This window comes from Cetorhinus maximus, chromosome 6 (genome assembly GCF_964194155.1).
Source record: "Cetorhinus maximus chromosome 6, sCetMax3.hap1.1, whole genome shotgun sequence".
Lineage (NCBI taxonomy): Eukaryota > Metazoa > Chordata > Chondrichthyes > Lamniformes > Cetorhinidae > Cetorhinus > Cetorhinus maximus.
Window position 1 is genome coordinate 95,250,594 of NC_135884.1, and position 27,609 is coordinate 95,278,202.

Sequence of the window (27,609 nt, forward strand, 5' to 3'; positions counted from 1 at the left end):
GCCATCATTAGCAATTTGAGAGAGAGATAGAGACTGGCACCCAAACAAAACAAAAACAGAAAATGCTGGGAAAACTCAGGAGGTCTAACAGCATCTGTGGAGAGGAAAAACAGTTAACGTTTCAAGTCCGTATGACTCTTCTTCAGAGCCAAACAAAAACTTGATTTCAAATATTCTGTAACTGGTACAAACATTAATCTTGGGAAATACCTGAAAACCGAGTTTTAACAATAGAAAAGAGGGCGGGGAAATCGCAAACGAAAACCCTACTGAAAAAAATGTTGCTTCCTGCAATGACATCCTGCTTTTACTAAAATAAAGAGAACAGTGACAGACAGACAGATTGAGTGAGTGCTCTGGGCTGGGGCTTTGTTTGCAGCTGCTGCTCATGCGCTTTGTGCGCACCTGGCTAACGGGAGCAGTCAGTCAGTCAGTCAGAGCGGAGAGGGAGAGAGTAAGTGAGAGGAGGGGAGAGAGAGAGAGAGAGAGAGAGCTCCAGGCCGGGGGAAAGGGGAAAACAAGCTGTGGGATGGCCGACAGGAAGGTAGTGAGGGACCGCCTGGGTTAGACAGCTGAGCCGCTCCCTATTCTTCCCCCCTCCCCTCACACTGAGGGTGAATGGCCGGAGCAGGAGCACTCGAGTGAAGCCGGGGGTGGGCGGCGGAGACCCGGGAGCGGGGTCGGTGGAGAGGGAGAAGGGGGAAGCAGCATCGCCCGGAGCCGCCTGCGGACTAATCGCCCACCCCCTCGTCTCGATTTGAAGCGGCCTCGGCTTCTCAGCGTTGCCCCCCGCCCCGGCCGGGGGGTATTTATGCTGCTGGCCGCCCGGCCTCGGCAGATGGGAGGGAAGCAGAGCACGGCGGCCCGCTCCAGGACCGCTTTCCCCGGCGTCTCGAGCGACGACAGCGCCGTCCACGCCGCTCATTACGGCCATTACCGGGCCGCTGGCGGCGGCGGAGGAGGAGGAGGAGGCGGCGGCGGCGGCCCCGCTATGGGGCTCAGGACTCGCTCGGTCAGCAGCGTGGCTGGGATGGAGCCGGCTCATCCCTTCGGGCTGTACGGAGGAGGAGGAGGAGGCCGGGCTGGAGGAGGTGGCGGCGGCAGGGCGGGCGATGGAACCGAGCACGGCAGCGGCACTGGTGGAAGTGGAGGAGGTCCCGGCAGCGGCGGTGGGCCTGACTCGGCGGGTAACGGTTACCAGGAAACGGGAGGAGGGCCGGGCGCGCGGGAGCTGCAGCTCTACCTGGGCTCGAGAGCGGCATCACTGTCCGACTCTCTGCCGCTTCACCTGGCGCCACGCTGGTTCAACACACACAGCGGTGAGTGCAAACTAACCAGTAACAGCCTTAACCTCTCCAACACTGCGATCAATCCTCTAATCACTATCCTCCTCATGCAATTGTCACCCAGTCTCTGCATCAATTAGTGAGCATTAGTGCAATTAATGAATCTGCCTGCTGTATGCATTAATAATCTGCCCCAATTAATCGTGTTACTGCCCCTAATGTTAATTAATATCCAGTAATTCTTGCCTGATCGCCATCAGTTAATGTCATTAGAAATTTCCCTCGGTAATCATTTGATGAATATGGAAAAAAAAATAGCTATTTCAACTCAGGAATAATTGCCTGTACCACTTGGTTACCAAAAATCTTTTGGCACCAATTACTATCATCATTACTGATGATAATTCTACCAGTGAATTCATTAGTAATTTTTGGTAGCAATAATATATTTTTAATGCTTGATAATGATTTATTATCAGTTGTCATAAATGCAATAAATATTTTAAGACTTTAGTACAAGCAGCAATTGTAATCATCATCCTCTTGCTTTTATGAATAGTATTGGTTACAATATTTGTACTAGTAAGTACATCACAATACTGTAGTGATAACAATTCCCAACATCATAATAAATGTTATCATTATTGACACTATAAAATGATAAATTTCAGAACAGAAGGAAGCTAACATGGCTGTACCAGTGCTGCCTCCTCGTTGGGTAACATTACAGTACTTAATTAATAACTGTAGTACTCTGATTGTCACTATTATAGACAGGGCTATCAAAGCTAACCTGATTACTCTGTTACTGATAATGCTATTGTTACTAATTATTGCTGTTTAAGAGCCAGTTTGCTCAGTTTAAAATAGCTAATTCTCTTAAACATTGACCCTTGTAAGAATTTTTGATTTTCCTTTTTTAAGCTTCCGCCCTCCCATATCAAAGCCTTTAACAGTTCCAATTTGTTTTATTGCTCACTAAAGCCACAGTATCTTAATTTAACAAATTAGAAATTATTATTTACACAAAAGTGGGTGGTAACAATGGCTACTTCTGTCCCTCATCCCGTCAGTCATTTATTTTGAGTGGTGTTCTAGGAGTGAGACATTAGCATTCCTACACTATGGACCCCTCTGCCTCAAGGTTTTTGCCACTCATAAAAACAAAACTTATGAATGTTCAAAGTCTGGAATGAATAAATGGCCTTGTTGGCATGTTGAAGCCCAAAGGAAAATCATCAAATACCTTTCCCAAAAGAGGGTATCTGATGCGATAAATACTAAAAGTTGTGAATATTCCACAAATTGATTGGATTAACATTGAAAATATCTCCCATCTGTATTGTAAGAAAGAACATTTTCCCTCCCCCATGTTCAATGGCCCCATTGTTGTGTTCCAACAAGTAGGCTGTAGAATAAACCTTCCACTTGCCAGTAAATTGGTAATTCTGTTTGACCTTGGGGGCAATACGTTGTGTTGTGTAAACATTGCTTGCATGTCATATGATGCTTGCATGCTATGATGCTGCAGTATAACATCCTACCTCATTGGGACCATATTTTGACATGTATGTCAGTGAAAGGCAGATTGACTTCTAATACCCAGCATTTATCGGGAACAACAATGTATTTCTGCAGCACTCCTCATGGCCTGAAGAGTTGCTGATGTTTTATATAAAGGGTAGGTCAAAGTTTTGAGGAGATATAGATGCATGGACGAGATCACTAAGACAAGTTGACAAAAGACAATTAAATATTTGAAAGTGAAGATGAGAAATGATAACTTCTTGGAGAGCAGGAAAAAATAATAAAAAGAGCAAAGGTAAATTATGAAAGTAAACTAGCGCAACATGTAAAAACTGATAGCAAAAGCTTCAAGTATATAAAAGGAAAGAGAGTAACTAAAGTGAATGTTGGTCCCTTGGAGGATGAGATTGGGGAGTTAATAGTGGGGAACGCAGGAATGACAGAGGTGCTTAATCAATATTTTACCTCAGTTTTCACGGAGGACACTAGTACCACCCCAATAGTAACAGGTAGTGCAGAGGGTATAGAGAAGGAGGAACTTAGAACAATCACCATCACTAGAGAAAAAGCACTGAGCAAACTATTGGGATTAAAGGGTGACAAGTCCCCAGAACCTGATGTCCTACATCCCGGGGTCTTAAACGAAGTGGCAGCGGAGATAGTGGATGCATTGGCTATAATATTCCAAAATTCCCTGGATTCTGGAAAGGTTCCAGTGGATTGGAAAAACGCCTTATTCAAAAAGGGGGAGAGGTAGAAAGTAGGAAACTATAGACCAGTTAGTTTAACGTCTGTCATTGGGAAATTGTTGGAATCCATTACTAAGGAAGTAGTAATGTGGCATTTGGAAAGTCAAAATGCAATCCATCAGAGTCAGCATGGTTTTATGAAAAGTGAATCGTGTTTGACTAATTTGCTAGAGTTCTTTGAAGATGTGACAAACAAAGTGGATAATGGGGATCCTGTAGATGTAGTGTATCTGGACTTCCAGAAGGCCTTTGATAAGGTGCCGCATAAAAGATTAATACACAAGATAAGATCACCGGAGTTGGGGGTAATTTTTAGCGTGGATAGAAGATTGGCTAACCAACAGACAGCAGAGAGTCAGGATAAATGGGTCTTTTTCTGAATGGCAAGCTGTAACTAGTGGGGTGCCACAGGGTTCGGTCCTTGGGCCCCCAACTATTTACAATCTATATTAATGACTTGGATTCAGGGATAGAAGGTACTATCACTAAATTTGCAGACGACACCAAAATAGGTGGGAAAGTAAGTTGCAATAAAGAAGTAAATTTGCAAATGGATATGGATAAGTTAGGTGAATGGACCAAAATTTGGCAGATGGAGTTTAACGTGGATAAGTGTGAGGCTATCCATTTTGGTCGGAAGAATAAAAAGATGACTTATTATTTAAATGGAGAAAAACTTCAGAATGCTTCAGTGCACAGGGATCTGGGTGTCCTCGTGCATGAATCGCTGAAAGCTTGTATGGACGTACAGCAGATAATAAGGAAGGCAAATGGAATTTTGGCATTTATTGCTAAAGGAATAGAGTATAAAAATAGGGGAGTGTTGTTGCAACTGTGCAAGGCATTGGTGAGACTGCACCTGGAGTACTGTGCAGTTTTGGTCCCCTTACTTGAGGAAGGATGTAGTTGCATTGGAGGCAGTTCAGAGGAGGTTCACTAGATTGATTCCAGAGATGTGGGGCTTGTCTTATGAGGAGAGATTGAGCAGCTTAGGCCTATACTTGCTGGAGTTTAGAAGGATGAGAGGAGAGCTGATTGAGGTATATAAGATGCTAAAGGGAATAGACAAAGTAGATGTGGAGCGGATGTTTCCCCTTGTGGGGCATTCTAGAATAAGAGGCCATAGTTTTAGGCTAAGGGGTGGTAGATTTAAATCAGATATGAGAAGGAATTACTTTTCCCAAAGGGTCGTGAATCTGTGGAATTCACTATCTCAGAGTGCAGTGGATGCCGGGACGCTGAATAAATTTAAGGAGGAGATAGACAGATTTTTAATTAGTAACGGGTTGAGAGGTTATGGGGAGAGGGTGGGAAATTGGAGTTGAGGCCGAAATGAGATCAGCCATGATCGTATTGAATGTAGGGGCAGGCTTGAGGGGCTGAATTGCCTACTCCTGCTCCTAGTTCTTATGTCATTGAAACTTTGGAGAGCCTGATGCAGTGTTAGTAGACTGGCAGTGATAAGGACCTTTGCTTGGTATTGGATGAGTAGCAACTTGTAGAAAGTTGAGATGGGGAGGCAGACCAGGAGAATATTAGTAAAATTGCATTGTGAGGTGATGGACTCAGGTTTCGATGGTAGTTGAGTAAAATTAAGGATGAAGCTGGGTGATATTACAAAAATGGGAGAAAGTGGCCTTGGCAACAGAGTGCATGTGGGGGAGAAAGCTGTGCTCGAATCGAACAGTATGCCATGGTTCTGCACCTTCTGAGGCTGAGGTGGAATGTAGGGAAGCCAACTGAGTCAAAACCAGACACACATAGGTGTTGAAGGCAGCCAAAAAGAATGGCTTTATTTATCCCAGCAGTAAGTTGGAGAAAATGTTGGCTTTGAAGTTGGAAAAGTGATTTAGATAGTGTTTCATAGGTCTTTGGATCAGTGCAATATTTCATAGTTTTGCCCTGTGGAAGGAAATTGAGAAATGATCTCACTCATTCTGGAGTAATTGCTAGACAACATTTTGTTTTTTTTTTGGCAGTGCTATTGGTGTTGACCAGGAAATAATCTTGAAAAAATGAGAACGGCATTTGTTTTTGAATTATTACCTTTTTAATGTAAAGCAACATTGTCTGAATTGAGCTCTATGTTAACTAGCAAAACTCTTGTTAGTTTTGCAAAGTTTGGTCACCTACTGTGAAGCAGACTAACTTGAGCTTAGCATTCAGGGTTGATATCTGCATGTTGTGAGCGATCAGGCAGTGGTTAATGTGGAGCCTGATCTAGTGGTGCGCATGGAATGATGGGGCACCAGTTTAGACCATTGTGTTGTCACAAGGTCAGCTATGCTCTTGCTGGGCCTGAGTGGGAGGTGGACATTAGATGCTTCCTCGTTTCAAGGGAGGCTAAACTGAAATGTTGAGTCAACAAGTTGCTGATGAGTATGTCTTGATTATTTGCAGAGTTGTGATGGTCTTGAAGTAGGCTGGGGTGTACTCACTTGGTCAAAGCATAGTGCGTAACTTGGGGCATTGAAAAGAAATATAGTAACACAAATAAGGCAGAGAAAAATAGAATTTATGGAGAATTATGAAAGAAATATTAATTGATTTGCTATTGTGCTTATGCAGCTTCAAGGGAGTTGAAAAGAAAGAAAGCCTTGCATTTGTATTCTGCTTTTCATGAGCACTCATAGCATTTTATAGCTCATGAAGTACTTTTGAGATGTAGTCATAATTGTAATGTAGGAATGTAGTTAGAATCCAGCTATCAGCTTCATGAGGTTCAGTGTCAAATATGATGGTTAGTTTAAAGTGTCTGCCACTTGTTAAGGCAGCATGAGGTTAAATGGAAACCAAACTTGTTGCTTTGTTCAGGATTATTGGGATAGGTTTACCTATTCTGGCGCTCAAACTTTTTAGGTAAGTGTTATTTATTTGGAGAAAAGCCTAATAAGTGGGAGAAATATAGTAAGTAATGTTGCTTTAATACAACAATAACATTCCTGCAACCATAATGGAATAGTGAATGTGCCAAATATTTTATTCTTACAAAAAACAATTTAAGACAATTATCAAATCCTGTTTTTAATTTGGTTGGAGGGTTTTATGGCTGTATGTTATTGGAGAGGATACTGACAGGATTATTAAAGACACTGATGAAATCCAGAAAAGAACAAAGTTGCAATGGAAATTTTTGAGGATAATAATTACAAATTAAGTTGCAAAGTGGGTTTACCTATAGTGAAGCTCTGTTTTGATTGAAAAAAAACTGTCCCGATTGACTTGTCATATTAGTTAACATGATGTGAAAACTAAATTGCTACCAGCTGGCATATGATGGTCTGAGCAATGTATCATGCGCTCTTTGGATCATAGGGAGCAGTGGAAAATATTTCTTAGGCCAAATAGAGCTTCAGCCATGTGACACTCTGCAGACTAACAGCTTTTGATTTTTAAAAAATAAACTTTCAGCATTTGTAAATTGAATCAACTGCTACCACCTCATGGCTTTGATGATTCCACGTTTACACCTTCATCTATTGATATGCATTGACTTACTGTCTCCTATGATCTCAAAGGAAACTTGCACACCCCTTTTACTAGAGCTGTGTTCACGAAACTCAGTTTCTTCTACATGTCAACCCATTCTTCTCCCCAACAAGAACCTACCTCTTGATAAAATGCATAATTGGTTCAAAAGCTGAGCAGTGAGGTAGCTGGGAAGGCTATTCCAATATCTTTTAATCCTGGGCAGGAAAAGCTTGATATCTGGACATTGACCCTTTCAACTGTCATCTTTTTCTCTCTCCTTTCATGCACTATCTTTCTCCTCCTGTGCATGCATGCTTTCTTATCTTCTTGAATGCTGTCATTCTCTAATCAACAGTAATATTCCCCTTTTTTGGGTTTTTGTTCTTCAGTTGCAAATGCTGCAACTATCCTACACATTCCTCCTCCTCCTCCTTCCCTGTGTCGAAATGACCGTTTTCTACTTGAACAAATTTAGAGCCTCCAAACTGTAGAATTTATTACCTCCCTCACTCTTTTCCATCCACTATTGTTTGACTTGTGAAAGTTAAACTTAACACAACTTGTCCATTTATGCTTCTGTAAACTGACATGAGATGCTTTTTTCCATTTTTAAAGCGGATGTAAATATGAGTTGTTAATTACTACTTCCTGATTCACTATGTCTCCTTTGATTCTCTTTTCAACCTTTGTGGGTCTTGGCTTTACATTTAGGTTTATAAATTTGGAAATACCCCTTGGTTACAGGAAATGAGCAGCCTGAAGATTAGAACTTTTTTTGAAGCAAACGTTTAGTCAGTATTACTCCACAATCTTAATTTTAACAAAAGGTTGCTCTGTGGCCTGGTGTGTTTTAATTGTGTCTGAATTAGCTCAAGGTTGCAGCAATTTCAGGTGGAATAAAGTTTATTGAACCTGGGTGACTTTGATACTTTTTATTCATTTAATGAAACTATTAATAGCCATACTTCATAAGACATTTCATGACGTCAATATTTTGTCATGGAAAATAAGCAGCTCACTGTAAAAGGAATGCACCATCACTGCACTGTTGTTAGACTAATAATGGTTACACATGACCATTATGTTAGAAAAAAGTTTGGAAGTTATAATCCTGAGCATGAAATTCAATGTAAAGGAGTACAAAACTACAAAAATAGTTTTTAATAGCTTAAAATGTTTGAAATGGTAGAACAGTCCTTGAGGAGTGGTGCTGAATTTTGTGGAATAGTGCCTGAACAACTAGGAAGAATGTAAATTTATAACCGCACAGATGGCAGAATCTGAACTTCTTTAGTTCTGACAATTGCTTCTCTTAAATCTTTACACACTTGATCCTTCCATCTAGATGTTTGTGGAACACTGGAATTGTTGTTGGTAGTTTTAATTTTAGAATTGGATTTTTTTTATTTTTGTGGTTCTTGACTTCATCTAGGTTTTGTACTATATTTGTGTTTGAAAGTGTGACATTAACAGGGAATATACCATTTCACAACATCATCTATAATAGTTACTTTTAAGGGAAATGGTAGTTATTAAAAGAGTCAACCAGCCTCATTAAGATGGAGTTATTTGTCACAAGTTATCATCTCTTTACAATAAACTGTTGAGTTTTGATTGCAAAAGGAGTAGTACCAAATGTAAATTTTTAGTTACTACCTAATTTTAAAAAATCAGGTTACACTAATGATGTTTTAAATCTCCTGTGTCTTTGCGTAATGGGATATCACTTATCATGTTAAAAATCTCTTTAATGTGGATTAAAATTAGAACTTATAGGTTGGTACAGTTGCAATAACCCCTATGTTTCAATAATTCATTTTAGCTATTGCTTTCAACTTCCAGTTCTGTTCTTTTTCTTATTTGTGTAAACTTCAGGAAATGTAAGTTTTTTATCATTGTTAGCATCAAGCTTTGCTAGTAATGCACCAACTCCCAGCTTAAGTTCCTTCCTGATCTGATTTTTGAAAATTGTTGTTATATTGACAGTATTATTGAGTCATTCGAATCAAAATTTTGGCTAGCACTGAAAGATGTTATTAAAGTGTACTGTTTCTAGGGCATTGATTGAAGTCCTGCTGGGGCTTGACTAAAGTGTAGGAAATGAATCCAAAGTCCTCTCACCTGAATAAACTGCAAAGTAAAAACGGCAAAATAATTAAACTTCAAATCTTTGCAATGCAGGTAAAGGCTTTAAACCCATTTGTCCACCATATTTGCTATTCTGACATATGCACAGTACACATTTCCATGTAAATTGTTATGACTTTGATTGGTATTTGGATAACAAAAGCAATGAAGACAATAGATTATTTTTAATGTTTTACCCTGTTTCTCCATAATCATGCTCTTCATCTAGGGCATTGACTCCTGTCAGGCTACAGGACTTGCCACTCTCCATTGTACCCCAGTGGTGTTTCTTCTGTTCTCCTGGGGCTTCTGTGGCTCTAATGGTAGATCATTGGGAGAACCACTGCCAAAATTCTTCCTCTGAAAAGGAGAATGCAGCTGACAACTCTTTCAGTTTGTTAGCAGATAGCACCAGAGGAATGGGAACATTGCTGATTTTTCTTTCTCTTTCTTAATTCTATCCATTCCAGGAGTCAGGAGAACTGAAGCTAGTTACAGTGCATAACCACTAATTGTGCTGAGATCTGAATGGTTACATTTATAAATGAATTGACGATTTAAAAAAAAAAAGAGCTTGACCATATGATAGGTAGTGAATTGTCTCCAAGCTTTTTGCTATCATTATTTTAATTGTTAGTATTAAAAACACTCTGCTTTTGCTTTTTAAAAGTTAGGCGGATAATGGCAGATTAATTGCAACATCCTAATATGCTCAGCCGTATTAAATATTACAGTTATGACATGAAAAGTTAGAACTAATTGAAATGCTCTATTACAAAATAAGATGTGCATTGGGGAGAAGAATGGCATTGACAATGCATTGACTTTGGTTTGGACAGCTTTTCTTATTCTGTTCAATGCCTCACTTTGAACCTGAAACTGTAAAGATGTTTATTCTATGCAGCTAAGTTAGAAGCTTCCGTGGAACAAAGACATTAGAAATTAAGAAATAAGTACCTGCAGCTCACTATTCCAGACTGAAGTGTCCCATGGATAGTAACACTAGCAGACTGTTACTTAGTTTGAAAGGTTAGGAGTACCAAAACTGTAAGTAGTTCTGCTGTAAGTAGTTTTTGCATTGGAGGATGTTCCTGATGCTTGACATTTGTTATTGGGAGTTAAGATCAAAAATAGCAGTGGAGGATTGTCCTTTTTTGTAAGATATGAAATTACTAGTCCTTTGGCCCCTTTAATATAAGACTAGGAAAATGAGCAGTTACACTGTTTTGCTTGACAGTACATAATACAATACAGTCTAATCATTTAATTCAGTCATTTTATGGGATAATTTATTATTTTCAATTAATTTGAATTAAGCAACTTTATTAAAATGGCCCAACAGCCATTGTAAGTACAATTTGAATTAACTAGTCGCTTACTAGTACAAAACTTGTGTGTTGCTGAAAAAAGAGACATGCTGACAAAGCTTTTTGTTTTGCACTCATCAGGACAGAATCGCGCAAGATGCAAAGCTTCGACAGCATGTATTTTTTTAAGCAATACTCATTTGAATTGAGCAACTTCAGATTAATGGAGTGGACTGTATATATGTGCTTATCTCAGCTGTTCATTTCCCAAGAATTATGCTGAATAGCTTTTGGCAACATTGAGCTAAGTGTTTCATTTCATAATATTGCTAACCAATACTTCAGCGATGTAGTGGTTGGACAGTATGGAGATGATTGTACTACTCGGCCTTGATCAGAGCATAACTCAAATGCTGTAGTGCAGTGAAGATGATATTTTATGATGGCCTGAACTGTTGCAGTATGTGGTTCACACTACTGAATTTCCAATGCGCATTATTTGGTGGTTGGACACTGTGGTTGCCTGAAAATGGTGACCCAGTAAAATGACCCTTAGCCAATCTGTCTGCCAAACAAATCTTTTATTTTGCAATTGTGCAGAAGTCATGAGGGCTCAACTGTGTGTAGAAACATGTGTAAGCTGTTTAATTAAGAAGTTAGGAGTAGTATATATATGGTACACATATATTTTTTGTTTAATACAGTTCCCACAATTAATTTTTATGTGAAAATTCTTGACGTTAAATAGCAGAGGAGCTCTCAGAAATCAGCATCTTAATTGCAATTGTTTTTTAGTCTATTCGTTCACAAGATGTGGGTGTTGCTGGCTAGGCCAGCATTTATTGTCTATCCTAATTGGCCTAGAGAACTTGGTGGTGAGTCACCTTCTTGAACTGCCGAAGTCCATGTGGTGTAGGCACACCCACAATGCTGTTCCGAAGGGAGTCCTTGTAGCGGTTTGATACAACCGAATCGCTTGCTAGGCCATTTCAAATGGCAGTTAAGAGTCAACCACATTGCTGTAGGTCTGGAGTCACATGTAGTTCAGACCAGGCAAGGACAGCATATTTCCTTCCCTAAAGGACACTAGTATTAAGATAACACACATTTGAAGTTTGCCATCGACATTAAGTGCCAATTGTTGTTGTTCCATCTGTATATAGTTTGTTGAACAAATTTCACGAATTACTGTAGGTTGGCTGGGTTGTCAATTTGCTGTTAACTCAACAATTAAATGAAAGGATTGCTGATTTTTAAAATTTGTTTCAAATCCAGCTTCACTTCAGCTTCAAAGATTTGCGGTTCCTCGGAAGCACTACAAATAGTGAAAGCTTTTGTTGAATGTTGTGAGAAACAGTTCCAAGAAGTGTATTGCTGGGCAGTAATCGAACTGCTGTGGAACAAGTGGAAACTATGTTACAGACTAATTTTAGGAAATTGTCTCAATAAAAAAGCTTTGTAGATCAAAATTTTGCATTGATTAGTCAAACATTTCTTGGTAAAAATTTCTACCATGTAGGCTGCGTGCCACAAGGTCCGTGTATGTCCATTTGTGAGGCTGACTAGGCAGCATGAGTGATAAGATTAGCCACAAAGCAATGGTCAGCCTCACAAATTACAATATAAATGCTATAAATCAGGCATCATAAGTACATTATGATGTCCGGACCACATTATTGGGTGTATATTATGTGCATTGTGTGTTGTGTTCATATGATTGACCTGTTTGGAAATAAATGCAAATAATAAATATAGATTAAGAGGAATCAGAAAATCTGGTTAAATAACTGGTCATTGTTGTTGTACTTGTGACTGCTGCAGCTGTTTTAATTGGTACATGATTGGTACTGTTGTTTCTAAGGGAATGCTTGTTTAGTACAACATTTTTTTATTGTGTGGATAACGAAACAGATTTCAATAATCTTGTCTTCTAAAGAATGGGAATAATTTCCGTAAATCTATTCACAACGGGTATTGTTCATCACTCATTGTATTTTGAGCATTCCATAGCCGACCATGGCAGATTACGTTAATGCCTGAAACCCAAGGGAATCAGTTGTAAGATTGCTTTATCCTGCATCTCTGTCGACAACTCTAACCTCTGTCGTAAGATGATAATTATACAAAATCTTTGATTTTTCTTTAAATGATCCTGGGCTTTGATTACAATTTGTAACTCATTGCACCATGGGAAGAGTTTGAGCATGTTGTGTAAAGCCATGCTGCATGGGATGAATGTGCTTAGTGTTAATTCCACATTTGGATCCTTCACACTCAAGCTCCTAATAATAATTTAAACACTGTTTTATTAGGAACAGAAGTAGGCCATTCAGTCAGATTTTGGCTGATCTCCACCTCACTCTATATTTTCCCTGTCTTTGCTCCATATCCCTTGATAACCTTGCCTAACAAAAATCAATCTACCTCAGTCTTAAAACTGTTGTCCCAGCATTTGTAGGTTTAAATGGAAGAGTGTCCCAATTTTGTACTATTTTGTATTTTTATTAAAAAAAAGTGCTCCTGAATTGCTCAGCTCTAATTATTGCTCCTTGTTCTTGATTACTTCCTGCCATCTCTCCCTCCTCCCGCCCTACCCAGCTAGAGGAAATAGGGTAGACATGGAGGTACTATCAGATCCTTCTTAACATTTTAAAAATGTCAATCAAATCACACCTCAATCTCCTATACCCCAGTTTTGTTTGTGGAGGATTTGAGTTTCTGAGCCCATCAGTGCAAGAGGTTAAGTTGGTATCCTTGGAGCTAAAGTGGGTACAATGACATCAGTATTCTTCAGTTATTTTGTTTGCACACCTCTTCAATGTACTGCCAGACTCAGTTATTGTTTAAAATGTGAATCATTTTTATAAGTTGGTATATAGTAGAGCACATTGGAATTCTAGCCCATTCTTAATTCCTCAAACAGCCCATTCCTAAGGCCATAAGGAAAACTACTGGAATCCTGGGTTTTTGGAGCTTTACTAAGACCATGGTTGGAATACAGAATGCACTTTATGGGCTTTGAATTATAAGAAGGATGTTGAGACATCAAAAAGTGCACAGTGTAGATTCAGAAGGATGAAGTCTGGAATGAAGCATTGCAAATACAGTGAAAGAGTTGAAAAATTGGGGATTTTTTTTACATAAAACTTAGGTGATTATATGGTGATTTTTATAGAGGTGTTTAAATTTGGAAGGGAAAGAGTCAATAGCAACAGATTGTTTCCAGTGCTTATGGGGTCATAGGTATAAAGTTAAATGGGAGAGATTTAGACAACGAACATGAGATTTTTTAAAACCTTTTTTAAGAAGGGATTATGCATGTGGTTGAAGGAAAGGGGAATAGAATGTTATCCTGGGAATAGAATGTTATCCTGCAAAAAAAAAGTGAAGAAGTATTTCCACTAATCTGTTGGCAATTTAGAGGACATAAAATTAAGAACAAAATTAAAGGATGGAGCATGGGAATATGACTAAACATCAGAGAGTTAGCACACATGCAAGGGCTGAATAGCCTCCTGTGTTACAAAACTGATTTTCAGATTTTTTTAATAGCATTTATTTTTTTTAGTGCGGCAAAACTGTTGACAGGGTCTCTTGAGTTAAAAGCAAAATTGAATTTCTGTCCAGAGCAGTTGTTTATTTTATAAATGTAGATTGCAGCATGCACTTTAAAAGGCCCAGAAGGAGATTGTAGCTTTGGCGAAGTCTTACAGACCACAAAGTACTTGTGATAACTGCACCTGTTAATTTAGATGGAAATAAAGTTGCAGCGATCAAATCTTCTAGATACTGCGCTGCCAGAAGCAATAATAAATTATACTTGTGTGCTACTGATGGCTCAATGGGGAAAATACCAGCTGTGTTGCTATGCCTTACAGAGCAGAAGGTCACAGGTTTAATCCTGGTCACATCAGTTGAACTCTGGGAGGCATTAACTGGGCTTTAGTTTCCTCAGGCTAGGGAGTGAGGATATCTGGCGAGACTTGCAGTAATGTGTGTCTGTTTATTTGGTCAGGTAAGGGCAGCCTTGTGTTTGGCTGTGAAGATGTTTTCTGCTTTCAAATAAACCTGCTGACACTCCCTGTTTAGGGTCACGTATGAAGATTATCCATTTTGGCAAGGTACTGCAGGCTGCTGGAATCTTTGAAATAGTACCTTAGCAGGACTCAGCATCTTCAGAAGACTAGGGAAGAAACTAAATATTAATTGAAAGACTAAATTTAATATGGAAAGACCTCTTTTAAAATACTGAAGTTGTTTGATAGCATTTTGAATAATGGCAGTTTAAACTGAGGATAATCATTAGAAAGTATCCTGATTCTGTTTGAGGCTTCAGACTTGTTTCAGTGTTATTAATTGTAAGAGTTTTGAGGCAGCATAGATTACCTTCCTAATCCTTCCAAATTTATGAAGTTTAATTGACAATTTGACCTCTCCCTCCCCTATTTAAATTGACGAATGTTTGAAAGCTACAATGAATAAAAGAATCAGGAAAATGGAAACCCATTTCTTTATGTCCTCTATAAAAGTTTTATAATTTCCTTGAAAATGTTCCATATTTTTATGCTATTGTTTTCAAAATACTTTATTCTGGGAATCTGCTGCAAAAATACCTTTTTATGAATATTTTTTAAACACCAAAGGTAATCAGTTCTCTTCACCCACCATCTTTGTGCGCTATATATATATATATATTTTCAGTCTGAGAATGTGTGAATGTGAGGCTGTTCCTTCATGGTAAGTCTTCTGTAATAATGCTTTCTGAAGGTAGATAAACTTGCTAAATCCACTTCATTGGATTTTCACCAAACTTAAATTGCTTTCTCTCATCTAATTAGAAGGCCTTTTTGAAATAGCATAGCATGAATAATAAATGTTTGTGTAATTATAACAGCTCCTCTGAATACCAACTTGTTATTTTAAATATTACAATTTTTTCTAACTTTTCTGGATACTCTTTAAGTTACATTGGGATAAAGTTACAATTGTTTTAATCTGCAAATGTTGGATTTGTCATTAATGTGACAATTTGATTCTGCTCAAACTGGTTACTGATGAAAATGTTCTGGGAACTGTTGGCACATAGAACTTTGCATCCAAGGAACGCAACCTTTTGTGCAGTAAGATTTTAGAACACTTCTGTTGGATGTTTATCAAAGATGAACTGGTATCTTTGGAAATTGGCCCACTGCGAAATCGTATATGCTTCTCTGAAGGCAGTGAATTTTTTAAAATATAAATTTCTATTGCCAATCTCCAGTTATCCTCATTTGTTACAATTGCAGTCTGCTTTGTTTGTAGATGGTACCATGAAGGGTATTGGGTAGCTTAACGATTTTTTTTTTCACACTGTCAACTCTAAGTTGGTTTTTAACCCAGGCATGAGTGATGCCAGAGTCTCCTCTCTCCTGTTAGCTGTCACACTTAAAATGAGCTCGGGCAATCCAAGCTCCATTCCCACTGCGTGTAGGGCCAATTAACCAAACTATACACTAGTTGGCACCCCTCCCTGGCTGGAAAAATCCATCCTTGTGATCCCTCTGAGTAAAAGATGTTTATTCAATCCGTTTTTGCTGGATTTGAACTGGTTCCAGTGTTGAAACAGAAGATGTTGCTTCACCACCTAGTACTTCGCTTTTCATTTTAATGATAAATGCCTTTTCCTTTATTATAGACCTTAAAAATAAACATGAAATGTGAACCTAGGCTGAAGTAAAATATCTGAAATTCTGTGCATATGATATTTAGATGATGGTTGATATCTCAGTAAATGGAATAATAATCAGATTTACTGAATTTTCCTCCTTTATATTTAAGGTTCTTGATTTGCACTATTTAAATTTTTAAGTTCTCTTTCTCTTTGCATGACAGATTTTTCCAATGCTAGCCCCTGGCCTCTTTTCTTCTCCAGTGAATGCTGACTGCTGATAGGATATGGTTTCACGAGGTGGGGAGGAGAGACTTTGTTGCTTCCTGGTTGTCATTACTATATTGATGTATCAGCCTGGTGGCCCATTCAATCCCATGATAGGAAGCACCGAGCTCCACCTGTGAACTTCCAGGCTGGATGGCAGCCAGGAGTGGAAACCCTGGTAGATTTTCCCTTCTTAAACTGGGGATCTTAAGCTAGTTGTAGTCCCTATACTGGTGGTTTGCTAAATTATTAAGCCGCCTAATCATGCTTCCTGTGGCACCTGCAAATGTAGCAGACTTCTGGAATTGTTACACAATTGACAACAACAAATTGTAAAATAGATAAATGTTTGTTTTAAAGTGACACTTTCTGTCAACCTTAGCCTTTATAAATTCCCAGGCTCACATTTATAATGGGTGCGGCTACATAAACTGGTCATGCTGTAATTGTAGCCTCCTGCTCACTATGTTTTCCTATTATACATAAGTATTTAAAATGACACAGACCATTTGGGCCAAATGACTTGTTTCTATGTTGTACATTCTATATTAAATGGAAATATAAAAAATAAGGACAGATTGCATGACTTTAAAGTAGCCTTTAAATTGCACACTACACTTGGTTTCAGTTACCTCTAGTCCATTAACCCCTAGTTCATGTGAAGACTTAACCATATGCACCAGATGGGAGATAGACTAGTTTTTGATAAAAGTTTGATAGATCCTGTGACTATATGTCTCTGCTGCTCAATATCTTAACCAGCTAAGCCATCCTGGGAGGATCCATATTTTACTTTTTTTAAATAAATGAGTGATTCAATTGTTTAGTTGATTTTAAATTCTTTATTAATGTTCAAAGAATGCACCTCTTCCTTTCGGCACTTACCTTCCTAACAGCACTGTGGGTGTACCTATATTGTATGTTCTGCGGTAGTTCAAGAAGACAGCTCACCACCACCATCTCAAGGGCATTTGGGGTGGGCAATAAAGGCTGGCCACATCCCACATCCCAAAAGCAAATAGATATTAAAAAAAATGGTAAGGATGGTACTGACTTGTTTTATTCCTGTGGAAAAAATGACATAAATGCTTCTAAATTTTCAAAAACTGGAATGAAAGGTCTTTGTGAAACTTGGAAACATGGGCCAGGATTTTACGGCCCTTCCCAACCAGCAGGATATAATGGTCCCGCCGAACTGACTGGAGATTTAAATGGCTCGCCGCATCCGCCAGGGGGAGACACGCTGTGATGGGGCCATAAAATCCTGGCCATATTGTTTTGTTAACAAGAGTGATTTATCTAAACCTGACACTCAATTTAAGCGTTAATCTCTTGCAATGCCATTCCCAAGTTTACAAAAGATCTACAATACTGCAACAGTTTTAAGGTCATGGACAGACTGCGCAACCTGTGAAACCTTGTGGCTTCTTCTCTGACTCTGCCTTGTTTGATATTGTGGACTGATCTTATTGCCCACCTTTGCGCACTACTTGTGATTCTATTCCAGTCACTCCATCTTTTCTGTTAGGTCAATATGACATGAAAAGAAACCCAAAACTGTATGTATCAAAACTTTATTCTTTTTGCTATTTTTAAAATGGACTTTTTGTCAGAAGAACATTGCTACTACAAATAACATGACCAACATGAGTTACAAGAACAAAAGAATCCTCCGCTCATCATCATACAATCTCACACCCAGTTGTAAGGACATTATAATCACGAAACTAGGGGGCTCACAGATTGAAACTCGTTATGCCTGCAGAACTGTTAGCACACTCATCTCTCACCTGGGACTGTCCAATTCCATTTTGAAAGGGGACCATTGAGACAGTTGATGTCATTTGCACCTTGATAAGCTTACCCCTCTAGCAGAGTCAGAGGGTCTGCCTGGACAATGACTTCATGACACACAAACTCTTTCAAAAGATAATGGCTGGGACATTATCAGTTCTGAAATCAAAGCCAGATCCAGACTCTGAATAAACATCCCTTTTGAAATTATTACGGAGAAAGAAGATCACATGACTTGAGTGACCATTTTGAAATCTCTATATTCCTTTGAAAACTGAAAAATCCTGTTGTTTAACAACAGTCTGCTCCTTGAGACTGTTTCCGCTGGAGGATTTCCTACCATCACCTGCAGAACTGATCCAGTCTCTGTGTATCAACTTCATCTTGCAGTATCAGTACCAACTGTAAAGAGAACTCTACAACCCTGGTCTTTAGCCAGCTGAACTTGAGCTCCTAAGTGAAAGAGCTTCCTCATTGGACTCTGCCCTGGACTCATGTGAATGAATAATCATTTCTGTGGTTCTTGTACTGTTACTATCGTTGTAAAACTTCCTTTTTTCTATCTCCACTTTTGTGTGTGTGGAGTGGGACATTGTAAACACTTTGTACCTGGGTTTTGAATGTGAATAAACTAACCTTATGAGTTAATTGTGACGTGAGTTTGCTGCAAGTTAACAGTAAACTCGATCACCAGAAACTGAAGGTTTGGGAAAACTCGCTGCAGCATACTTTAAAAATAATTCAAAACACCTTCTGCTCACAGACAGCTGGTGCAAGGAAAGACTTATGGTTTGCCGGTGTTTCCTTTCCGTAACGCTTCAAATGACCTCTCTTCCCACACCTTGCCCCAATATATCACGGGGTTCCATCTTGGACCTTGTGCTTTACATCATGTCAGTGACTGATATCAACAAGCACTGGATTCAGTTTCCATTTGCCCACTGACACCCAACCCTCTCTCTTTACTATTAACTCTAGGGCAGTTGCTGCACTATTTAACCAGCTGTCAAGGCAGCATCCTGTATAAAACCTTAAAAGGTCAAAACTACAGTCACGTTATTTGGCTCTTACCACAACCTAATTGTCTCTGTCACTGAGTCCATGAACATCCTTGGCTGTTTATTAAGGATGAGGCCAAAATCAGTGTTCTGGATGATCTTCAGCTGAGGTCTTTACTCCTCATCTGTTACCAAGACCACTGTCCCAACCTCTTCAAAACCTCAATCCCTCCCTCATTTGTGCCTTCATCATCTCAAGGATCAATTCCTGAAACACACTCCAAGCTGCCCCATAATCATAATCGTACTTCAGCTAATCATGAATTTTTACGGCACAAATCATCTAGCACCTGTTCTTACCTCAAGCTGCTGGTCCTTCAACTTCAAGATTGTTATTCTTGTTTTCGAATCCCTATGACCATCGTATTTGAGTGATCATCTCTAGTTATAAGTCCTAGTATATTCACTTTCTGCTCCAAATTACTGCTGGCGCTCCTGACTTCATTACATCATTGGAGGCTGCTCTTTGTGCCCTTAGACCCTTTTTCAAGTTAAACCATGTTTACAGAGCATAGGTACGAGCTTGTAAAAAAACATACTCAACACTAATGCTGGGAAACATTTTTTTCACTCTCGGTGATTAATGCCTGGAATAGTCTTCCGGGGTAGAGTAGCAAAGTTATTCTAGGGGCACTTGGATGCTCTGATGGGGTGACTGTAGATTTCCTTTTCTGGAAGGACTTTATGGAAGACACAAATTAACTCCCTCACTTATACTTTTCCTTGAGTTCTTTGTGATCCTCTGGTCCTAGGAACTCGATTCTGAAACCACTTAAACTTGGCTCGCCAATTGCTATCTTCAAAAGACTCCCATTAATTTAAAATGATCAACTATGCCTGTGGTATTTTTTTTTTACTCTTTCATAAGATGTGAGTGTTGCTGGCAATGCCAGCTTTTGTTGCCCATCCCTAATTGTCCTTGTGAAATTGGTGGTGAGCAGCCTTCTTGAACCGCTGAAGTTCATCTGGTGTAGGTACACCCATAGTGCTATTAGGGAGGGAGTTCCAGGCCTTTGACAGTGAAGGAGGTGTGATATATTTCCAAGTTAGGATGGTATGTGACTTGGAGGGGAGCTTGCAGGTGGTGATGTTCCCATGCTTCTGCCCTTGTTCTTCTAGGTAGAGGTCACGGGTTTCGAAGCTGATGTCAAAGGAGCCTTGGCGATTGCTGCAGTGCATACTGCTGCCACATTACATCAGTAGTGGAGGGTGTGAATGTTTAAGGTGGTAGATGGGGGTGCTAATCAAATGGGCTGCTTTGTCCTGGATGATGTCGAGATTCTTGAATGTTGTTGGAGCTGCACGAATCCAGGCAAGTGTAGGGTATTCCATCACACTCCTGACTTGTGCCTTTGTAGATGGGGGACAGGCTTTGGGAAGTCAAGAGGTTTGTTAGTAGCCGCAGAATTCTCAGCCTTTCACCTACTTTTGTAGCCACAGTATTTATATGGCTGGTCCATTAAGCCCCCAGGATGTTGATAGCAAGGGATTCAGTGATGGTGGTGCTGTTGAATGTCAAGGGAAGATGGTTAGGTTCTCTCCTTTTTGGAGATGGTTATTGCCTTTCATTTATGTGTTGTCAATATTACTTGCCTCTCATCAACCCAAGCCTGAATATTGTCCAGGTCTTGCTGCATCTGATCATGGACTTGTTCATTATCTGAAGTCACAAATGGTGCTATATTGGTGCAATCATCAGCAATAATCCCTATTTTGACCTTATGATGGAGGGAAGGTCATTGATGAAGGAGCTGAAGATGGTTGGAACTAGGGCACTACCCTGAGGAACTTCTGCAACGATGTCCTGGACTGAAGTGACTGGCCTCAACAATCACAACCATCCTCCTTTTGTGCTAGGTAGGACTCCAATTAGCAGAGTTCTCCCCCGATTCCCACTGGCTTCAATTTTGCTAGGGCTCCTTAATGCCATACTCGGGAAAATGCTGCCTAAGTTCCCCACTTCAGTTCTTGCCTGATGTCCACCTTTCTCTTTAAAAACATTCTTAAAGGCATTTTTTAAAAAGTACACTATAAAAATGCTTTGAGGTTTTTATACTTCTGAAGTTGGTTTTCCCCAACTTGACTGGAAGCCAAACTGATGGGTCTGGGAAACTAAGTCTGCCTGAAAAGTCTTGAAAATGAGGAGTAAAGCCTATTTTGATGATTAAAACAAAATGACATTTGGAGAAATGTTAGCTTGTTTTTCTCTGTCCATATTGGGACTTCAGGAACCTATTTGTCATTTTAAGAGGTTATGTTGTAAACTCCATCTGTGTGGCAGAATATAAATTTGGAGTATAATTTTGTAAAAGAATGTTGATTATACTAATGTTGCTGAGACATTTCTATCTCCGTTCTTGGCTGACTTCATATTTACATGGGTGACATTGCAGCAGTGAGTTGATACATATGTCACCTTCACATTGACAGCAAGTGAAAGGGATAGAAAGGAAGCTCAGAATTTCAACCACTAGACTAAGAAGGAAGGGTGGTTCTAACCAGTAGAATATTAGTGCTGTGCGGCTTGAAATTAATGTAAAATTTGCATGCTGGTAATACTGCAGTGTTTGTAGCTTTGCTCTCGTTAAAGGATCACAGAAATGTTTTGTATCTGCTGTTTTGTGGAGCAAGTGAATTGTTTTGAGTGGTTCCAATTTTTCCTAGTTTGTTCATTGATAAACGTTCTGTTTCTTAATGATTAATCAATACAGAGAGAAGGCAACCGTTGAGAGATCTCTTGGACAATGCTGTTTTGTTTGTTTAGAAAAAAAGCTAAGGTCAAGGAGAATTCTCTGCTCATCTCTTATCTGACAGAAGAGGATTGTGGTGGCAGAAAAACCACATTAGGAATTTAAAAGGAGGGGGAGAGGGGAAAAAATGTTCACTTTTTTTTACACAGACGCTGTCAAGGGTAGAATATTCTGCTCTTAAGGATAGTTCATTGTCTGAAGAGACCTTGAGTACAGTTAAATTTGAGAATATGGACTTGTCATGTTAATTCAGTGACTGTGAATCCACATGAAAGATTATAATTTCATACATTGTAAAATTAATGTAGGGGAATCAGAATTGTTTGTACTGTGAAAACTATACCTGAAGCCAAGCTCCTGCCAGTTTTACTTAGTAAAATGTCAGCAGATGGATCCGGCAGGTCATGTTATATCTGTTATTGTGCATGCCCTGACCAGAGGCAGCTGCTGTACAAATCCTGCGGGTTGCATAATGTTCTCATCGTTGCTGTGATGAGTTATAAATGGGTTATGAGTTCTCACCTGACTTCTGTATCTGTTTTCTCTGCTGATTTTCAGACCTCCACAGGAACAGATTATATGACCAGTGTGTGGTATCCAATGGTAATGCTAATATTGGATTTCAGATTTCCAACATCCACAGTATTTTGCTTTTCGATTGAAGAAACTTTGGCTGAATAAGCAAGTCCTCATGGATTCTTTTGCTAGTCAATGTTCTACCTGTTTCTTGGTAAGCTGCTTGATTTGATACCTCTATGTTTGCAAGACTAGTTTTCATTTAGTCTTACTGGCTGTCCATTTTAATTTTGCAGATGGATTTTTAAAAACTTGTTTAATGCAATGGGTGACACATATGGTCGTTAACAATTTTTTTTGGGGGTGGGGAGAAGTCGCAGAGATAGCAACATAAGAACAGAAATGAACTATTTAGCCCTCACACCTGCTCCTCCATTCAGTTAGATCATGGCTGATTTGCATCTTGATCTCTTTAACCTGCCTTTGCTCCAAAACTCTTGTTATCCTTACCTAATGAAAGTCTATTGGTCTTGCCTTGAAAGCTTCAATTGACCACAGCTTTTTGGGAAGTGAGTTTCAGATTTGTACTACCGTTTGTGTGAAGAAAGGCATCCAGATTTCACTCCTGAATGAGCTATTAATTTTTTGTTAATTATGATGTTAAGATACACAGGTGAAGGGCATTGTTTAATTAAGTACTTTGAGCACATATAAATAAGGGACTCCTTTCATGTTTTAATTTTAGTTACATTGCCCCACCAGGGCCTGTCAGCCCCCCCCACCACAACCTGATTTTTAGTTTAATTTATTGATTTTGTTTTTCAAAAGAGTTTATTGATAAGGGGTAGCTGGGACTCTGGGTGTGGGGGGAAGAGCTGTGAGACTGAATAAAGGCAATAAAACTCTCAGTAAAGAAAAGCTCTGTGTCTTGGTTTTGATTTCACCAATTGGCTTGGATTCTATTAACAGCCTGCCTCTAGTTTTAAGATTAATGAATTTATTTTAAATTAAAGAATACTCTCTAGGTCCTTTTTATCTCTTCAGAGATAATCAATCATATTGCAGCAGCACCCCCAACCCCAATCAGAGGAACTCTTTATCAACCCTATCAATTTTTTTCACATTTTAACTGCCTTGATTAGATCACCACACAATTTTCTACATTCAAGGGAATACAAGCCATGTTTATGCAACCTTTCTTCATAATCCAACTCATTAACCATCCGTATCATTCTGGTGAATTTAAGTTGCACCGCCTCCAAGGCTAATGTATCCTTCTTGAGGTTTGGTGCTCAGAACTGGATGCAGTACTCCATATGGGATTTGACCAAAGCTCTATACAAATGAAGCAGAATCTCCTAATTTTTGTATTCCATTCACCATTCAATAAAGGCCAACATTTGCTTAGCATTTTTGGTAGCTTTTGTCCACCAACATTTAGTCATTTGTGTACATGGGTACCCAAATATTTTTGCTCTTGCATAGATTCTACTTCTCACCATTTACAAACACTCCTATCTTCATCCCATTGTGGATGACCTCTTACTTCTCTTCAATGTACTCCATTTGCCACAGCTTTGACCACTCGCTTAATCTGCCTCTATCTGTTTTGTAACTTCCTGTTCCCATCTGCACTACTTACTGCCACACCAACTTAGTGTCATCTGCAAACTTGGATGAAGAAATAGTTGTATATCCAAGTTTTGAAAAATGTGAGAAGCTAAGGATCCAGTACAGATCCCTGGGGTGCACCACCTGTCATGTCACTTAGGAGCATTTTCCTATTGGTGTTCAGATGAAAATATTGTCCTGGTGCAATATTTTAATCATGAACAGATGAACTATTGTGATTTGGTTACCAATGTGAAATATAATCCTCAAACATTGGTTAGCTGCATATTTCTAGTTTGCCCAGGATATTTGTGTGGAAACCTGTTAAGCTAGCCTGCAGCAAGGCTTCACTGAATGTAACCAGATATGGTAATTTTACACATGCCTGTTGTGTAGGTGCGCACAGGGGCTGTTATCATGTTTGTTTTCACTGTTTTCGCAGCAAGTTATGTTAGACCATTTAATTATGATGATTACGTTTCACTTTTCATCATGTATCAGTGTACAGGATATGTGTTATATTTGAGTTGCTGTTTGGTTGCTGAATATGCTGTTTGAACTGTAGGGAATATTCTTCTATTGTCGACAAAGTGATCTTAAAACTACCTTTCGTAATGACATTACGGTTTTATGTATGAAATATTGCATTAGTTTTGTCCTGTACTGAGGTACTGTGGTCCTCCTTTCTTTTAATTCACAGTGACAACTGAGAACTTGCAGCTATGGAAAAATTTCTGCCTCACTACTTTTTTGCAAAAAGTTTATAGACATTATGACATGGGAACAGTTTTTTTCAAAAAGGTTGGATGGTTCACTTCAAGTTACTAACCACCACCCCACCCCAAATGATTAATTTTGATCCGTATTTCTTACTCTACCCTTAATTGTCTTTGCAATAACTCCTGATGAAAAACTGACCAGGCCCATTATTGTTTCATCTTTAAGACTTCATTTGTCACCTAAAATATAGACTGTTTTACAACATACAGTAAATTCTGAAAGGAAATACATTTAGGTATGAACACAACAGTGTTACTCTAATGTATAAAACAAAAACAGAATTACCTGGAAAAACTCAGCAGGTCTGGCAGCATCGGCGGAGAAGAATAAAGTTGATGTTTCGAGTCCTCATGACCCTTCAACAGAACTGAGTAAAATTAGGAGAGGGGTGAAATATAAGCTGGTTTAAGGTGGTTGGGGGGGTGGGGGGGGGAAGAGAAGTGGGGGGGAGGGGGGGTTGTAGGGACAAGCAAGCAGTGATAGGAGTAGATAATCAAAAGATGTCACAGACAAAAGAACAAAGAGGTTTTGAAGGTCTCTTTGTTCTTTTGTCTGTGACATCTTTTGATTATCTGCTCCTATCACTGCTTGCTTGTCCCTAAAACCACCCCCCCCACCACTTCTCTCCCCCCACCCACCCCCATCTTAAACCAGCTTATATTTCACCCCTCTCCTAATATTAGTCAGTTCTGTTGAAGGGTCATGAGGACTTGAAACGTCAACTTTATTCTTCTCTGCCGATGCTGCCAGACCTGCTGAGTTTTTCCAGGTAATTCTGTTTTGGATTTCCAGCATCCGCAGTTTTTTGTCTTTACTCTAATGTATGTCTAATCAAATGCAAGCTGGATGGAGGTAATGTGTTAGAGGGGCAGACAAAGATATTTTTTCTGCCAGTTTAAAATGTGCTTTTGCTTCTACTACAGGATTTGCTCTAGAAGATTTGCATAGCAGCACAGGTGTATTACAGAGGCTCATGTCTGGATTGACTTGCCAGCACAAAGCAGTAAAACAATTTCCACATTACCATAGTGACTAAACTTCAGAATTGCTTAATTGGTAGTAAATCCCTTTGGGACTTCCTAAGGTCGTGAAATGTGATGTATAAATCCAAATTCTTTCTTTTGGTGTTGTTTCCTTTCACAATCTAGATGATGAAGTAAGTTTAAGTAAGGCTCCTTTCATGAGACTTTGGCAGCGTTTTGGAATGAACACCACTTGAGCTCGTTTCCCAGGGTTTCGGAAACTCTTCTGTAAAATGGAGATAAAATTGAGCAACTTTATGGAGATGATTAAAAGTCAGGAATACTGATATGAATAAAAGCTCAGTGCTCATGACTGCTTTCACTTCCCTCTAGGAAGCAGTATTGTGAGTGTACTTATTGAGTGAAATATTTGTACTATTTGGAGGAGTTCACAGAGAACATCAGGATGGGACAGCATGGCTGCTTTTGATTGACTTTCTTGTCTGAAGTCCAACAACATCAGCAGCAGCAAGTGCATGCTGTGAACAAAGCTGCAGGTTACCAGAAGAGACAGAAGCAACACGAGTTAAGGTTACAGGGGTTACTACACACCTAATAAGGGCTACAAACAAAGGCTCAAGTTCCTTGACCTCATCAGATAACCAAGGGCTTGGTCAAAGAGGTAGATTTTCAAGAGTGTCTTAAAGCAGGAGAGAGAGAGGGAAGATGCAGAGAGATTTAGGGAGGGAATTCCAGAGTTTAGGGCCTACGCAGTTGAAAGAACAGCAGCCAATGTAGAATAATTAAATAGGGATGCACAAGAGGCCAGAGTTGGAGGAGCACAGAGAGGTGAAGCTTGTAGGGCTGGAGGAAGTTATATCGATAAAGCTGGGTGAGGCCATGGATAGATTTGTAAACAAGGATGAGGACCCCACCAACGTAAACCAAGAATGCTACCACATGAGCCGTATGAAAAACAAATATGCCATTGAGGAAGCCATTAGTGTGCTCAAGATGTGCTTCAGTTGCCTGGGCAGGTCTAGAAGCACCTTCAGTAGTCGCCAGCAAGGACCTCTAGGATCAATGTGATGTGCTGCATTCTGCACACCATGGCATTGTTGCACCTGCTCTAACTGGTCTCAATTATTTTATGTCTTCACATTCATCACAACTGAGAACTCAAATTGACATCATACAAGAACTGGGAAGTGGTGCAAATTATAGATTTTATGTGTCGTAATAAATTAAAGATAATTACAAAACATTTTAATAAGCACCCATGATTAGGCCCTCAATGAACTACCAAGCTTTTTTTTCTCTAATATGTCTACCTTTGTGCAACCTCTGTGGCTTCAGCAGAGGTAGTGGCAGGTTGCCCTGTTTCTTGCTCAGTCATCTGAGTCTGAGTATTAGATCCTGCGAGGGCCTTGCCAAAGACTGTTCCAAATGCTAGACCAGCGGGCAAGGAGGCAGCAGGCCGGGTACTGGTCAAGGTGGGGAGAGATACAAGTGAGACATGGAAACACTTTGTGACAAGTTCCTGCTTTCATCCCCTCTATCACGATCATCCCTCTCTTGGGTGAGCAACAGATCACTCCTACCTCTCTGCTTGAGAAAAATTTGGAGCAAATGAGTGGCACTTTCCAAAGTCAAGCTAATGTATCTGTTATTCTGCTTAAGGTGGTAGAAATGTTGATATCAATAGTTTGCAAGGTTGATGATGGGGCCTGCAGGGACTGATCAGTCTGATTAATGAG

The 27,609-nt window shown here is 39.5% G+C and overlaps 1 protein-coding gene across 1 annotated transcript in view; it reads left to right on the forward strand.

Annotated features, from left to right (window-relative positions):
* The first annotated feature begins 433 nt into the window (after positions 1-433).
* The window catches only part of znrf1 (zinc and ring finger 1), a 260,146-nt gene continuing 232,970 nt past the window's right edge, over positions 434-27,609 (forward strand). Inside the window, exon 1 of the mRNA XM_078544110.1 lies at positions 434-1,319. Within this exon, the coding sequence (XP_078400236.1) occupies positions 812-1,319 (508 nt within the window). The 5' untranslated portion in view covers positions 434-811. The remainder of the gene's footprint in view (positions 1,320-27,609) is intronic.